The sequence below is a fragment of the Sebastes umbrosus genome, chromosome 9 (genome assembly GCF_015220745.1).
Source record: "Sebastes umbrosus isolate fSebUmb1 chromosome 9, fSebUmb1.pri, whole genome shotgun sequence".
Taxonomy (NCBI): domain Eukaryota; kingdom Metazoa; phylum Chordata; class Actinopteri; order Perciformes; family Sebastidae; genus Sebastes; species Sebastes umbrosus.
In genome coordinates this window covers 17,518,425-17,534,551 of record NC_051277.1, presented here as the reverse complement: position 1 = coordinate 17,534,551, position 16,127 = coordinate 17,518,425, and the positions used below count along the sequence as shown (strand labels likewise).

The 16,127-nt window shown below is 40.0% G+C and overlaps 1 protein-coding gene across 1 annotated transcript in view; it reads left to right on the top strand.

Annotated features, from left to right (window-relative positions):
• Window positions 1-8,894: 8,894 nt before the first annotated feature.
• The window catches only part of tsc22d3 (TSC22 domain family, member 3), a 41,299-nt gene continuing 34,066 nt past the window's right edge, over window positions 8,895-16,127 (top strand). The window contains exon 1 of the mRNA XM_037779997.1: window positions 8,895-9,642. Within this exon, the coding sequence (XP_037635925.1) occupies window positions 9,314-9,642 (329 nt within the window). The 5' untranslated portion in view covers window positions 8,895-9,313. The remainder of the gene's footprint in view (window positions 9,643-16,127) is intronic.

Sequence of the window (16,127 nt, the reverse complement as noted above, 5' to 3'; positions counted from 1 at the left end):
TGGTTCATTCACAGCAATCAATCAGTTTCAATGACTCCCGCACATATTTAACCTGAGCTCAAATGTTCCTCCAGCATCTGTGACTGTCAGAGGAGCAGAAAGGCTTTTTCTAAATCTAAATGTGGAAAAGCGCCATCGAAGGATGTGTGCAGTTATATGGATGACGTTAATCCCTTTAGGTCTTATTAGGGGGCAGAAGCAGATAAAGCTTAATAACGTCTTCTCAGGAAGTTCCTCTGAGTGACAGAATACTGTCCTAAATGTTTGGAGGTCTCACCGCTGAGAGCAAATGGGAGATATGTGATGAGTAAAGCCTGCGTTCTGATATAAAGCAAGCTAAAACAAAGCCGAAGGCAAACAGTGGTAGGTACCGACACTGAGTCAATACAGGTTTTCTTAGCCAGGAAGACAGACTGAGACAGAACGGAGGATATGTTAAAGGAAAAAAAGGGAAAGGGTAGAATTAAAGTTGAATAACGAGAGATGGTACACGGGAGAGCCCTGGAGTGCGTGAGACCCGGCCTTGACAGTCAGAGGGAAGAGAGTTCAGACCTTGGTTTCCTGACAACGGTAATTACTTCCCTGGTTTAACTTGTGGCCTGAATCTCTTTCACAGCCAGCTAATGCTCACCACTAGGGCTCGCCGCTGTATGTTCCTGTGATGAGAGATTGCCTGTAAAGAGTTTGTGCTTTACTTTTGCACAATCCGAGCCTAACCAGCGGGGCACACTTCTTAAAGATGACTGGACAGCAAATTTAATCCTCAGAAGGGCGAGAGAAGCTTAGGATTATGCGCCATATCTCACCAGCCAATTGGAGGATTTGAGCCTGTCTGGCCCCGATGTCTTGGCCAATCACAGCCTGAGGCAGAGGATCAAATGCAGCAGCGAAGAAATGATGCACTGTGATACCCATGGTGTAAAGGAGATTGCTCTATACTGTTGAGCTTGAAGAATAAACTAATTTTGTATTTATGTTACTTGGGCGGCTTATTGTAAAGTACTTGTTTTATTGAAACACCCAGCAAACGATTTTGATGTCAATGTTTATACCACAGATTGTTCAACTGTAAACATTGTCAAAGCTGTTAATATGAATTTGAATCAAATATTTATACCATATTGAGGACATTTTGTGCTTGTTTGGATTCACTTCCTCAGCGTGACAGCGTCTGTCAAATCAAGCACGAGCGCATAATGGCTTTCATCTGTTAGGCTTGTTCTAACTTGTTAATGAAATTTAAATTAATTAAACAAATGACATATTTCAGAGTGCTATAGAAACCACAAAACATTTTCCTTTTCTTTCTTTTCTCTTTCTCATTTTGCAGTGCATCTATATCACCAACAATCCCGGTGCCTACAGTGCTATAATTTGCATTGCCGTGCACCACCATAACCACAAGGAGTAAACAAAAATGCCAAGGTTGGTTGAGCATGATGGTAGCCACAAATTGTTTTTCTCCCATGACAATGGGACACGTAGTAGAAAAACTGGATACTTTCAAACTTATAGAAGCTGCAGCACCCCAAACAACCCCTATACACCAACACCCACAAACACAACAACATATATTATAACAATATATCACCCTAATGCTGTGTTCACACATGCAGATACAGATGACTCTGGCCTCTCATGGAGCTGTATCTGTGTATAGCACATGTGATATTGAAGTATCTTCTGTTTGCTTACACTGCCCTCTAGTGGCAGCACATTGGTGTTACCCAAACAAAGCAAAAAATCCACTGAACATGGATCATTGTCACATTATGATATCCTCCTGAATGCCATTACAGAAGCAGCTACAGAGGTTAAACTCTGCATATTTTCTTACAGTGTGTAATCTGCATGTACTGATATACCGTATGAGTACTGTCAGATATTGCATAGTCTTCTGTCTGCTGTATGTTTTGTCCATTTATAGGCTAATGAATGATAGATAGATAGATAGATAGATAGATAGTAACTTTATTGATCCCGAGGGAAATTCAAGTTTCCAGCATCATAGTAAAAAGGCAGTAAAAAAGTTAGTAGTGCAAAGTACAAAAAAATCTACCAGATATAGAAATACAAGGAGATGAAGAAAACTGTTAAAACTGAATATAGCGCAGGGTAACAGCTGTGATACAGGACTATTAAAAAAGTGAATATAGTGCAGAAGAGACTGTTAAAAATGAATAGAGTGCAGGGTACCTCCAGTAGCTTAGTCTATGAAAGTGCACTGTGTGCATTATTATGTCCCTGTTGGGCCTGTTGTTCGATTCAGGATTGAAGTCTAACAAACAAATCTTCATTAAAAAAAGCTTCATGCAGCTCCGTATCATCTCCAAACTCAGATCAATTCTCTGTACTTCTGACCTGGAGAAAGTCATCCTTCATATCCTCCCAACTTTATTATTGCAACTCCTTATATTTTAGCATCAACCAGTCCTGTTTATTCCGTCTCCAATTAGTTCAAAATGCAGCAGCAAGAGTTTTGAGCACATTAGCACATTACTCCCATTCTTGCCTTCCTGCATAGCGGCCTGTTAGCTACAGAATTGATTTTAAAATCCTGATGTTTGTTTATATTAAATGGTTTCACCCCCTCTTACATTACAGAACTCCTGCCCCTATATCACACTGTCAGAGAACTGAGATTGTCTGACCAAAGACTTCTGTCTGTGCCAAGATCCAGGACTAAGTGTTGTGGTGACAGGGCCTACTCTATCACTGTTCACCATCTGATTCTCCCCCACTATTGAGATCTTCAAGAGTCATCTTAAAACACACTTCTACTCATTAGCTTTTAAAGGTGAAATATCTATTGCCTCTACACGGCTCTCAACATGGCGACAGCTGAGAAGGCAGCTCGCAACTAACGGTGCTAACAGGGCAAACAAGTTTTACCTGAGGGGGATGTGACGGACATACAGTTTATGTATTTAAGTTTATGCACCAGGGTCAACAAAATAAACTTTTGCACATCTACTGCATTCCAAAATGTAATGTAATGTCTGAGCAACATGACCGACATGTATTGACAGTGCTATCATTAATGTTGTTTCAATGGCTTGCCAAAGAGGGGCAGTATAAGATGTGAGATGTTAGAAACTTTGGCTGGAAGATTTGTGTACAATACAATCTTAATTACTCTACAGCTGAATTGATAAAGGAGATCCATCAGTTTATTTGTAATGACTGTGATAAGATAACACTAATACAAACAAATCAAAGTTCATTTTTATTCATAGTTTGATGATACTCTGTTCTGTACACCTGTGACACAGATGGACTTCATCCTCACCTATTATCAAGCAGAGTAAACTTATATGTATATATGTTGCAGTTGCAGAAAGTTCTTTCTTTAAAGTGCACATGTTTGTGAATATTGTCTGCATATCTGTATTGTGCATAGATAATAACTAACATATCTTAAATCCAACTAAAGAAGATATTTTCTTTGAATATTTGAACTTCTTATTTCTATTCTGCAGGACTGCCTTGGTTTGGCAGAGGAAAGTGGACGACCCAGTCCAGGATGTTGTCTGGGGCTCTTTAAGGTGAACTTTGTGGGAGAATTTAAGGCCGATGACCCAGTTAGCACTGGCATAAAGACATTCCCACCTGTTCCTATACTTACACAACACACAACTCCATCAACCTTTCTGTCAGTAACAGATAGATGTGATTGGTTCATACAGTCATGTTGAGGGATGGTATGACTAACAACAATGTGTGAGAATTACAATCCCCGTACTGCACATAGCAGTGTTATTATTCATGCTTTTATCTCTTCCCACCTGGATTACTGTAACTCCTTATTTTATTCTTTAAGCAAGTCTGCAATTGCTCAACTTCATTGGTTCAGAACGCGGCAGCCAGGTTGACAAACACTAAACAAAGAGTGCATATTATTCCCGTTTTGGCACGATTACATTGGCTTCATGTACGCTCCAGAATTCAGTTTAAGTTCCTACTGATCACTTTCAAAGCTCTCTGAGGCATGGCACCCTCTTATATCTCTGAATTTATAACCCAAGATTACTCAGATCTTCTGACCAATTGCTATATCCCACGGTCCAGGCTCAAAACAAAAGAAGGACGGTGCTTTTACCATTTTACTTCCAACACTATGGAATTGCCTCTCCCTCACTGTCAGGTAAACTGAGTCTGTACCACCTTAAAATAAAGCATAAAAATAAAAATAAATTCAAACCCACTTATACTTATATAGGCTGGAGTTTTTATGAGTTTGCTGCTTGCATCTCCTTTTGGTTTTATTTGTCTTTTTCTTTTATTTCTTTTATGATTGAGTATCTGTTTCTGTTTTATAAACTGTATATGTGTTTTCATACTGTGTACTATTATGTATTTTTATTATTGTTATATTTCATGTTATTTTTTTCCATGCTGTTTTTGAAAAGTGCCATGTAAATAAAGTGTATTTACTTATTTATATTTGCTGATAGCATGCTGTTGACACCACCTTTGACCTGTCATATTATGTAAAGGAGATGGATAAGTATGTCATAATAGGCCATAAATATTGCAGCTCTTTTTTTGCTTGAAGTTGGCAGACTATACAGCTGTTTTCTTTGCTAATCTCAGTATTATCAGACTGGCCTTCATGACGTCCTAGGAGCTTACATTTGCATCACCTAAACTAGGACGCTACTTACGTGCCCTGAAACCACCTTTCCCCTACACTGGTTAGAAATGAGAATGTATTCTTGTCATCTGAAAGACAGCCGTTCTAATGCCTGGAAAGTGTTGCATAAAACAAAAGTCTGTACTAACGGCCATATTACTATTGCTTAAAGTGTTCTTACAGTTTTCACACATGTAGAAACACAAGCAGGAAAGCAAAGACTATAGAGAAATCCATCATATTCAGAAAACGTTATAGGGATGGACATCAGATTAGCGTTGACTCATTCACCCTGATGACAGACTTTATAACTAGCAGACTATAAAAACTCATTCCGATAAACAAGCCATCCTTAATTGCACTTCTCATAAGTTCCTGGGAAATGAACCAAATTTGTGTGAGTTCACCTGTGCTAACTCGGTGCCAAACAACACACTCAAGTTGTCCTTTTCAAACCACGCACTCTGGCAGAGCTGAATGAGCTTCCTGTAAGCACTTTAAGCAGAGGAAACAACATCCTAAAGTTTGGCAGGGTAGTGTAAAAGGTCACTACTAATACTTAAACTTACAGTAAATACATGAGCAGGTAATTTTCAGTTCACTCCAAAATCCGACTGACATTGGGCGAAGGCGGTGTACACTAACTAACTCCAAAATGACTTACAGTATATGTGCTACATAAACCAAAAAGCCAAATATCCCTAATATGGATTATATGTCATGTTAAGATGGTTAAAGAAACCCACAATATTAAAGCCAATAATAAATGTATAGGTGTATTTTTAAATATATAAATACATTTTGACTGAAACAAATGACTTAGAATTTTTCATTTATTTATTAATAGGATTCATTTTGGTGTTTAGAAATATAGCCCAAGGTGGCAGATAATAAACTCTCCCTATAGGCACTACTCCTGTCTTTATGTCCATGTTATTGGGAAAAAAAATGCAATTATAGTGTTAAGAACTTAATATGACATTGTATACGCTGCAGCCATTCGTCATTATTATTATTTTTTGTTCAGAAATATCATTCAGTTGTATGAATAAATAAGTATTATTACAGCATCAGCAACCCATGGCCCTTATCACTTGTTTGCCTATAAACTGCACATGAGAGCAGAATGTACTCATGTGTCTCGTGGCCTCATTGAACTTATCAGTGTTATTTGGACAGATATTACGAATGTGCCACTGATAGCAGTGAGCTCCCACTATCCTGGTTTCACTGACCTAGTTTAGGCAGCTGTGGGAGTCTGTCTGTTAAAGGTAATGCTCCTCACATTAATAATGTATATAGACTGTCCACATCATTTAGCTCAGTGCAGTCTGTATTTCTGGAGACAAAAGAAAAAACACCTAAAACGAGAACCAAGATCAATATGTATTACAGCTGCCAGCGAGTTTGAATTTGAATCCATGGGATCTGCTCAAATCCATTTTTGTATAATTCACAATGAAAACGCACAAACACAGGGTGGAAATCATGCTCTATATGGATACATTTTGCACCTCTGGCCACATAGGTAGCTTTGGCCATCATTCCTATGTGTAATAATAAATCTCCACTCACAGACTTAATTGTAAAGAAAATGAAAAACGTCAACAATGCCATTATGAAAGCAACCTAGCAGTCAGTCGTGGATTTTCAGGGAGAAAGTCTAATGTTAACATGAAGGCAAACAATTCAATTATTTTCTGCATTGTCTCTTGTGGACACCTATTCAATTATTCAAATTCAACTTTGAGGTATACCCCAGTTTTGTACTCACACAGTTTTTCTTTCTAGAGCTGAGCACTGACTGTTGGCTTCAATATCAAATAAGTAGTATAGGTAATAATATGTTTAAATTGGGAATTTATTTACAACCTGTGTGATAAGTTGTCTCACTCTTGTGTTGCTTACTCCACTGGACTCTGTCCTATAATGTTGACGTGTCCTCAGATCTCAGCGTTTTATAATTTATAATATACAATATGCACATGCAATGCAACCTGCAATACATACATACATACACATACATTTTAGTAGAAAGTGTTTGCCTGATAATGCTCACAGACTGGGTTCCACCTGCCTTCTACATCAATGACTGTACCACCAGATTCCCAGTAGAGGGCAGCCTCTACCCGAACCAGCTCCATCCCTCCATCAACCAAACTGCAGCAGCCCCGCTGCCCGAGGACATCATTACACACTCAATAAAGCAATAGTCAGTCATTTTCTCTGCTTAATTGATCCCACCGCTACCCAACAATGCATGGGGTGACATGGTTTTACTGCAGCAGAAACAGCAGCATGCCTCAGAGTACGACGTGCTATTTGTAATTATCTTGTTGTTCTGTTCTTGCATGACCGGCCATCTGTAGACAGCATGCAGTACACTTGTTGGTCAGCGGCCGAGGTCAGCAGTGCTCAGCAGTGCATTCCTCCCGGAGCCGTCTGTAGGGCTGTAATGACATTGTCCTGGTATTTACCAGGGCTTGTGAAACACTCGTCTGGAGGACAAGAACACAGCATGCTCTTACCCAATCCAAAAACAGTTTGCGAACAGATATGGAAATTGACAGAATCATAAACAAACAGGGGAGGCCTGATAAGATAATGTTTATGTTTACTATGCAAGTTTAAAGCACACTGTCTCTTTCTCTCACGCTCACACACACGCACACACACACACAAATGCACATGCACAATGACACAAATGACACTAATGTGTATTATATATTGCATATTTATTATGACAGTTATGTTTAGTTATGACAATAACTTTACTTATCTAAACTAGTGCTGTCAATATTTAATTGCGATTAATCACATGATTGTCCATAGTTAGTCGTGATTAATCGCAAATTAATTGCACAATTTTTATCAGTTCAAAATGTGCCTTAAAGAGAGGTTTTCAAATATTTAATACTCTTATCAACATGGGAGAGGGAAAATATGCTGCTTTTTGCAAACGTAGGTATATATTTATTATTGTAAATAAATTAACAACACAAAACAATGACAAATATTGTTCAGAAACCCTCACAGGTACTGCATTTAGCATAAAAAAACCCCGCTTAAATCATAACATGGCAAACTGCAGCCCAATAGGCAACAACAACTGTCAGTGTGTCAGTGTGCTGACTTGACTATGACTTGCCCCAAACTGCATGTGATTATCATAAAGTGGGCATGTCTGTAAAGGGGAGACTCGTGGGTACCCATAGAACCCATTTACATTCACATATCTTGAGGTCAAAGGTCAGGGGACCCCTTTGAAAACGGCCATGCCAGTTTTTCCTTGCCAATATTCTACGTAAGTTTGGAGCGTTATTTTGCCTCCTTCGCGTCAAACTAGTATTACATGGTTGGTACCAATGGATTTATTAGATTTTTGAGTTTCATATGATACCAGTATCTTCTTAATAGTGGCGTTACAACAAATTTGCCTTAACCTGTGCAAGGATGCAGGGGGCTGGAGCTCAACCTAGCTCACACTGGAAGAGAGGCGCGTACACCCAGGACAGGTCACCAGTCTCACACAGAGCTAACACAGACAAACATTCACATTCATATCAATTCCTACAATTTAGAGTTTCCAATTTAACTAACCAGAGCACCCGAAGGAAACCCAAGAACAGACTGGGAACATGCAAAGGCCCCATTTGCAGAAATAAACCTTGATGTAAGTTGGCAGTTCCAGCCAATGCACCACCAAAAATCTCTTGTGACTCACAGTCGATTCCTGAGCAAAGGAATCTTGAACTATATTTAATAGCATAAATAAAAAGCCTTTGCTGAATCAGAATCCAGTTTATTCTGATTCTGATGCTACTATAGAATATAGATATATAGAGGTAGGCAAAAAGGATAAAAGCACACAAGCTCACCACTAAATAATTTCCCTTTAAACGCCATGCTGGCAACTCCCATCACACATTTTCACAAATTAGCGAGACAGACATGTTATCGTGTCTTTGTGTGTGTTCCTGCAGCCTCCCTCGCTCAGCCACTCCTTGTGCTGTCAGCACGGCAGGGTGGAGCTATACAGAGGAACTGTACATGTTTCAAGCATGCTCTGAAGCTTCACTCCCTCTCTGTCTGTTTCCCTTCCCCTAGGGCATGGCTAAGCTGAGAAAGAAAAAGAGGAGGGCCCAGTGTGTGCAACCGGCGATGCTTTTTACCAATCAAAGGGGTTTCCCCACCCTCTCTCTGTCTCCCTCCCTTTTCGCTCCCTCCCTCTGTCTCTAGGCACACCAACCCAAAAAAAAAAAAAGTGCAGGGAAAAAAAAGTGATAAGCAGCTTCTGGGTTTTGCTTTCAAGCGCACTCCTGCTGAATCGGCGTGTGTGTGTGTGTGTGTGTGTGGGGCGTTCACTCTTTCTCCTGCCACAGTAGCAAGACATTGCAGCAGCGTCGGCCCCGAACAAAAGGCTAAACGCAGCAGAGCCACAAGAGGAGAAACTCAGGGATAGAAGCAGGCAGAGTGGCCCAGCGTGACTGCACTTCTCAGGGAGGAACTCAACCTGCCATTTAGAGACAGGACGGTAGGCTGCCTGCTGTCTGTCTCTCTCTGAGCTGAGGAAAACACCCGTTTTCTCTTTCATTCATTCACCTCAGCCTCTGTCATCCTGTACCTGCCCTTCTTCACCTGGGCATCTTTTTCCCTTTTCATCCACCTGTCACCTCCGAGATGTCAGACGATGACTGCCTCTCGCCCATCGGCCTGGACTGCTGCAGCTGCTGCTTGGACCTTGCCAACGGCTGCGATGACTCCATGGCCAACAGTCCGGCTTCGGGCCTCGGCCTGCCGGGGAGCCCCACCAGCCCCAGCGTCAACCACTTCCGCCAGCTCCGCAGCCAGCTGATGTACCAGAACCTGAACACGGACAAGCTGAACAACATCATGAGGCAGGACTCCCTGGAGTCTGTGGTGAGGGACCCCTGTTTCCTGCTCAACGAGGGGATCTGCAACAGCAACATTGACCAGACCATGCTGTCGATACTGCTCTTCTTCCACAGGTATGTCTGCTGATTGCTTATCTGACAGGTACACGCTTATCTGATAAAGGTTTATGTCGGACAGTAAATTTTGAACTTGTTTATGTCTCTTTGGAACATTCAGTACAAAGTCCACCTTTTCACTTCTGGATCCTGCACGTATCAAATCACAATATCAGTGCTGCTTAAGAATCATGTTTTGCTTTAAATGAACCAGATGGCCAGCGGTGGTTAATCAGTTTTCTCGGGTCAGCACTTCTTCCGAAAAAGGCTGACATAAGTGTTTACAGTCACGGATTAAGTATAGGCTCGGACGAGAGCGTTCATTTTGATTGTGTTCCAAAATGAGTTTCACATAAGCATTACTTACTTCACAAGAAAGTGTAGAGCAACATATTGAGATTTAAATGTAGATGTGGTCGTCTATGTCAAAAGCACTTTTTTTTTTTAACTTTTTCTTAATAAAGCAAATGGGATGTGGGTTCAAAACAAACAAAAATGTCCAAACATTAATGCAGCTCACAGTGTCCATTTACATCTACACAATGCACGTCTTTCATGCAGCATACTTGATATGTTACACAACATGACGCTGGCAATGATATGTGCATGAGCTATACAGTATTAACATTATAATGTTTTCCCTTAGTGAGGCTATTCAGTTCAAGGACAACCGTTACATAACTCTGAGAAAGACATGTTGTGCCTCCATTCATCACGCTAAAGAGAGCTTTACTTCAAAACAACAAAACCCCAGAGAACAGAGGTAAACAAAATCCAATCTACGCCTCACAAAAACACGAGGCTATTTCTAAAGCAACAAGTTTGTTGTCATATTGATTCAATTAAAATGATCTTTTATTGCTCGAGGTCAATTAAAACTGGCTTGGCACCTTATCCGTCGCTGCCAAACACTGTTTATAAAACAGTGTTTGGCAGCTCACCTCGCGCTGCTTTGTGAGGAGGAGAATGTCCTGCTGCAGAGTTGCTGCCAGTTGGAGAGTTTGTTTGGCAGCTTCTGTTCAATGACTTCAGCCTCAAATTAACGGTTACCATCTTTCCAGTCGTCTACAGTTTCGACACTGAACTCCTGAACCCGAGCCAGAAGTTACTGTACAGTGTTTACTTGGAGGAGCTGTAATTACATACAGTACGGTCTGTTTGGTTATCAGAGCAGTAAAATTAGGAGATTTATGGGGAAATAGTAGCAAACACTACACAAACCTGTTATCATCGGAAGAGCAACCTTTGAATGTCATATACTCTGAGGTTGTCGTCATTTGTGTCAGTAAAACAGAGTGTTAAAGGATCATGACATATATGTCAAACGTACGTATGTTCTATGATAACATTAATCTGATAAATTGGCAATAAAAGAGGGGTTTTCTTTTTAGTTTATGGCGGTGTACTGAAAGAATCTTGATATCAGAATTGACCTTTGCCCCAATATGGGCTGTTTTCTTGAAGTCGCTGTATGTTCAAACCTACAGACTGACTTTTATACCCTACCGACTCCAGGTGTTTTTCCTCAAACCCAGTTATGAAATACATAGACAACTAGGTTCTTAGGGCGATGATGCAATATGATAATTTATTGTCTTTCAATGGAATGAACATGATGAGGTCATATATAGAGATATCGGGATACACAATTATGACGCCCAAAATGATAATAACAAGCACATAATAACTCAAATCAAATCTGTTAAATCAAACTATTCTTCTCCTGATCTGATTACTCTGTATTTGCATGCATTTATATTAACATAATCAGTGTATAACTGGAAATATATATATATATATATATATATATATATATATCTTTTTTCTCTATAATTTCACTTGAAACTTGGAAAAAGTTTTTAATTAAATGAGAAAATATTCCGTAGTTTTCATTTGTCAAGTATTTAATTCAAACGAGTATACACAAATAATACAATGTGGTTATTTCATATAGACTATTTATTTATAGAACTACTAGAAAAAATTATATATATCATTATCAAGATATGAAATGATCTATATCGTGATGGAAGATTTTGGCCATATTGCCCAGCCCTAGTTCCATTTTCTGGTAAACATTTCATGGTTCCTATGCTTTTAGAACCAAATATAAGAGGAAAAACTGACTAAAGTGAAGAAAGTCCATTGAATTGCATTAATTCTAATTGAAGTTTTTGTTTAAGAAGGCAACTTTTCAACATAAATTGCCCTCTGGTATGCAAAACAATCCTTCTAAAAATAATTTTTCCATGTTCAGTACCTGTGATAATATTTATCCTGATAAGATGTGCCTGGAATGAACATGCAATGGCATTTCTTATCATTGATTCAGTTATTTGCAGACGTTATCATATCGGCAATGTTCTGTGGAAGCATTATCAGTACTTTATCAAATTTCTCCGGGAGCTGAACTGCCACAGAGTATCCAGATAAGTTACATTTTAACCTGGGTTAACTTTGCTATATGCGATAGCCTGTTCTTATCTCCTGTAGTGATGATTGATACTGCATGAATATAGACTGTACAATGGAAGGAAAACCATTAAGTCCTTAACTACATTTTGTAACTTTTGGAGGTAAATGCTTAACAGTGCAGACAGTTGGAAAAAAGTAATTGTTTTTACTACCTGACACACTACAGTATACAGCAACTCTGTCTGAATAAAACATCACATATATGCGACGTGGAGAACTTCCACATCACACCTACTTTATTTTTCCATTTGTTACAGAACAGCTGTTTAACATCTCATTAATTTGACACATATTTTAGGGCGATATTGTTCTTGCTGTGGAGCTGCATTATTCAATGAAAGAACAGTTTGTTCTTGTTTTATTTATGATAGCGAGGGTGTGTCATTATGATACTGAGGATGAAGAGCAACGGGGTGAAGAAACTTTGGATTTGGACTGCAGCTCCAGCTCCAGCTGGTACTCCCTTTTGGCAACGAGAGCTATAACGAAATCAGTGAACAAATAGTGCTTTTCAAACATTTATGTCGGGACAATACTTTGAACATGCCCTTAGACTTGAAGTTGTACTTGGATATGCTCAGGTGAGTTATTATGCACTGCATCCAGTGTTTACAGTATCATACATTGAATAAAGCCTGAAGGCGTTGCTTTGTTAGACGTGTTACACAAGAGTTAGCTCTGCTATTCATAATGACACAGCTATACTTTTATGGTTTCAGGCATTTCTTCACTATAACCAAAGAGTTACACTTTCATGGTTGTACAATTTATTAGAATATTCAACGAAGCATCAATTACGTCATGGGGAAATGATTCAGCATTGAAATCTTTATCTATTCGTGTAAAAAATGTATCTGCAGGGCCAGCATCTCATAGGAGGAGAAAAAAAGTGCCAGTCTTTTTACATTTCTGGCCCAGAGGCACTGTGTTCACTCACGCCATGCATCTGTCTGTGCCAGCTCAACTGTTTGCCTGACAAACAGAGTCTTTAGCCAGAACACTTTGTTCCTGAACCTGCCCTTCTAGAGAGGCAATCACAGACACGGATCACGTGGCTGTCGGTGAATATAGGCTTTCTCGCAGGATTAAAACATTGATTTCAAATGTGTACCATTAACGGTTCTTCAAGCAGAAACACAAACGCACTCATTCATTCACACTGAGTCTAATCCTGTCAGTTGAAACAAGAAAGCTGCCTTATTGCTATAAGCTGAGGTTTGCAGAAGTTCATGCATTTTTTTCTAAGTGCTCAATTCGAGAGGGCCCGGCTTCTGATGAAAGCCCGGCTGAGGATTATACTGTGACCTCACCCTGGGTGGTCAATCTGCCGAGCAGCCATCAGTCTCGTTTACCACTTGTTAGCAGACCGAAATGTTCAGCATCGCCTGAAGGAAGCGGGCCAGGACATATTTTGGACTTGTTGAACATCAGTTAGTGGCCTGCAAACTTGTTATGTAAATGATTTGAGGGTCACAGAAATGTGCTGAGAGGAGAAAGTCCTGTCTGGTGCTTTAGGGTCAGAGGCGGGGGACAGGATCTGTGATTTCCACAGGATAAACCAGAGGAAATGTGTTGATTCACTTTGAAGCTTAGAGAGCTACACTTGGCTGGAATGAGAGAGCCACTCTTGCACACCTTCACCCCGGGCAGTCAGTCAGTACTTAGCAGCCACTAAACACCATCACATGCCAGGGTGAAGGGGTGAAGAGCCTGCAGCGATGACACAAACGTTTATCACAGGACTTCGGGCCTATGACCGGTCGGTCAGTCAGTAAGCAGTCAAAACACAAAGGGGAAAAGAACAAAAGATGTCACAAAGTGTCAAAGGCCTCATAAAAAGAGCTTTTCTCAGCCACCAATGTGACCACATGACAGGGCTGAGGAGGAGTTTGCCCCGTTCAGCAGATCTCTGCCAGGTGTGTCTGCAACGACCATTGATGCAATGTTCCACTGAATGAATACAAACCACAATTGTCTAACCCCCCGTCTAGACCGCAAATGTGTCAGATGCATTTTTTCACTCGCACATCTCACGCAACGGATACGCTCTCATTTGCAGCTATAAATAAAATCTAAATATATTTATCTACATTTTGCAACCTGCAGAGCAGAGTGTGCTGCTCTCTGGCTCTGTCAAGGAAATATTCTTAAACCTATTCTCCTTATCAAACAGAAAAATATAACCGTACACCTTCTGAATTCAAGTTTCTCTTTTATCAAACTAAAACTAGCTTATTGTCTTGTTAACTCATTGTAAAAAAAACACACTCCATTCAAACTCGACAGAAACAAAATAAAACTCTCCGAAACTGTCTTCTACCGGCTGCTAACAGCTAACTAGCGCTCAATTGGTTTGTAGTTATACATACATACATAAATACATACATACATGCAATTGTCTTCGTGCAAATCAAGGGAGGAAGAATTCCTAATCCATATGGAAACCAAACTGAAGCAGTTGTTGACCACTTGTGACCCTTACTGACCTGTTAAGAGTAGTGAAGAGTCAGCAGTCAATGAGGGTATAAAACAATCAATATGTTGTTAATAATACATGTTTTCAAAAAGTGAGAATCACTGCAACAACAAGAGGACCTTGAGCATACAGTCATAAATGAACACAAAAAAAATATGAGGTTGATGGGTCCAGTAGTATGTGAGTTTAGCCGTGGACAGACAGACATTCTCGCACACACATGACCAAATACATAATCTCCTGGAAACCTTATAACATGTGAAGGCAAGAAGTGGCATGACATGTGAAAGGATGAAATAACTTTCAGGATTGGAGGTGAGGTTCACTTTATTTTCACAGACTCCGAGTTTGTACGATGTATGATAGATTGTAAAAAAAAGAAATGTCAGTAAAAGAATTCTGACAGAGAAGTTACAATCTCTGACTGGGTTTGATTTTCTGCTCTAACATAAGCATTTACTCTCCTAACGTTTTGTTGCCTTACCGGCCTATAGGCCTCATTACAGTGGTAAAAGTTCCTCTCTTTGGCCTGAGATGATCGCTGGCCTTTGGCTTCGGTCCAGTCGACTACTGAACATGACCTAGCCCTCCCACAATAGAGAGGAGACGGGGTCCAGCTGTGTCAGAGACCCCACGGCTCTTTAAAGCTCCACTCTGTGATCAAAATATAAAACACCAAATAGCTTTGCTAAGTCCAAGGCCTACATTTACTGATCCACTGTGGAGGTTATGGAAAGTGTATTTGCCATATGTTAGCCTTCCAGGAGTCCATACAAATACATTAATTCTAATAATTCCCAAAAGAGGTCACAGGTCTGTGAAACTATTGGAGAAGCTTCTGTAACCCAGGAAAAATCATTCCCTCTCAGTCTGCATCATTGCACGATGAGTTGCTTTCATATTTTAGTTTTAGTATATGACAGTGGATCAAATAGGATAATAAGGTAATACCTTCTTCATCTGACTGTAGAGTGACCTGTTGTATTAATTTACCTGCAGGTCACGCCTGCAAAATGATCTCCTCTTAGTCAAACGCAAAGCTGAATGTGGGCAGTTTTCTTTTTGAGGGCAAATCATTTGCATAGAAGACTCGTTTCGAAAAGTGATACACGCTTTCGAAGGAGTCGCTGGGATCACCCAGTTTCATCCCTGCCTCTGGATGTTTGCACAAATGCTTTGCAGACTTTTCTACTTTACTTTTTGAAAAGTGTGTGTAAACAATGTGCATTCAGGCTTGTTCTGCAGATAACACTGCGGTGGCCGTATTGAAACACGCAAATCAGGAATGGAAAGATGTAAGGATAAGGTAAACAAAACATTGCTTCCTGTGTATTCTCTACTGCTGTGAAATTGGCAGACAAATGCTATATTATGAAAAACATCTCCAGAGCATAGGGCTCACTCGTAACAAACATACATCACAATTACGGCACCATTGCCTATGAATTATCATATGTAAGATACTACAAGATGGGATCAGAGTGAAACTGCACCAAATTCAATTGCACATCGCTTCTACTGCTACAAAGCAATCCCTAAGAGAGAGCAGCGT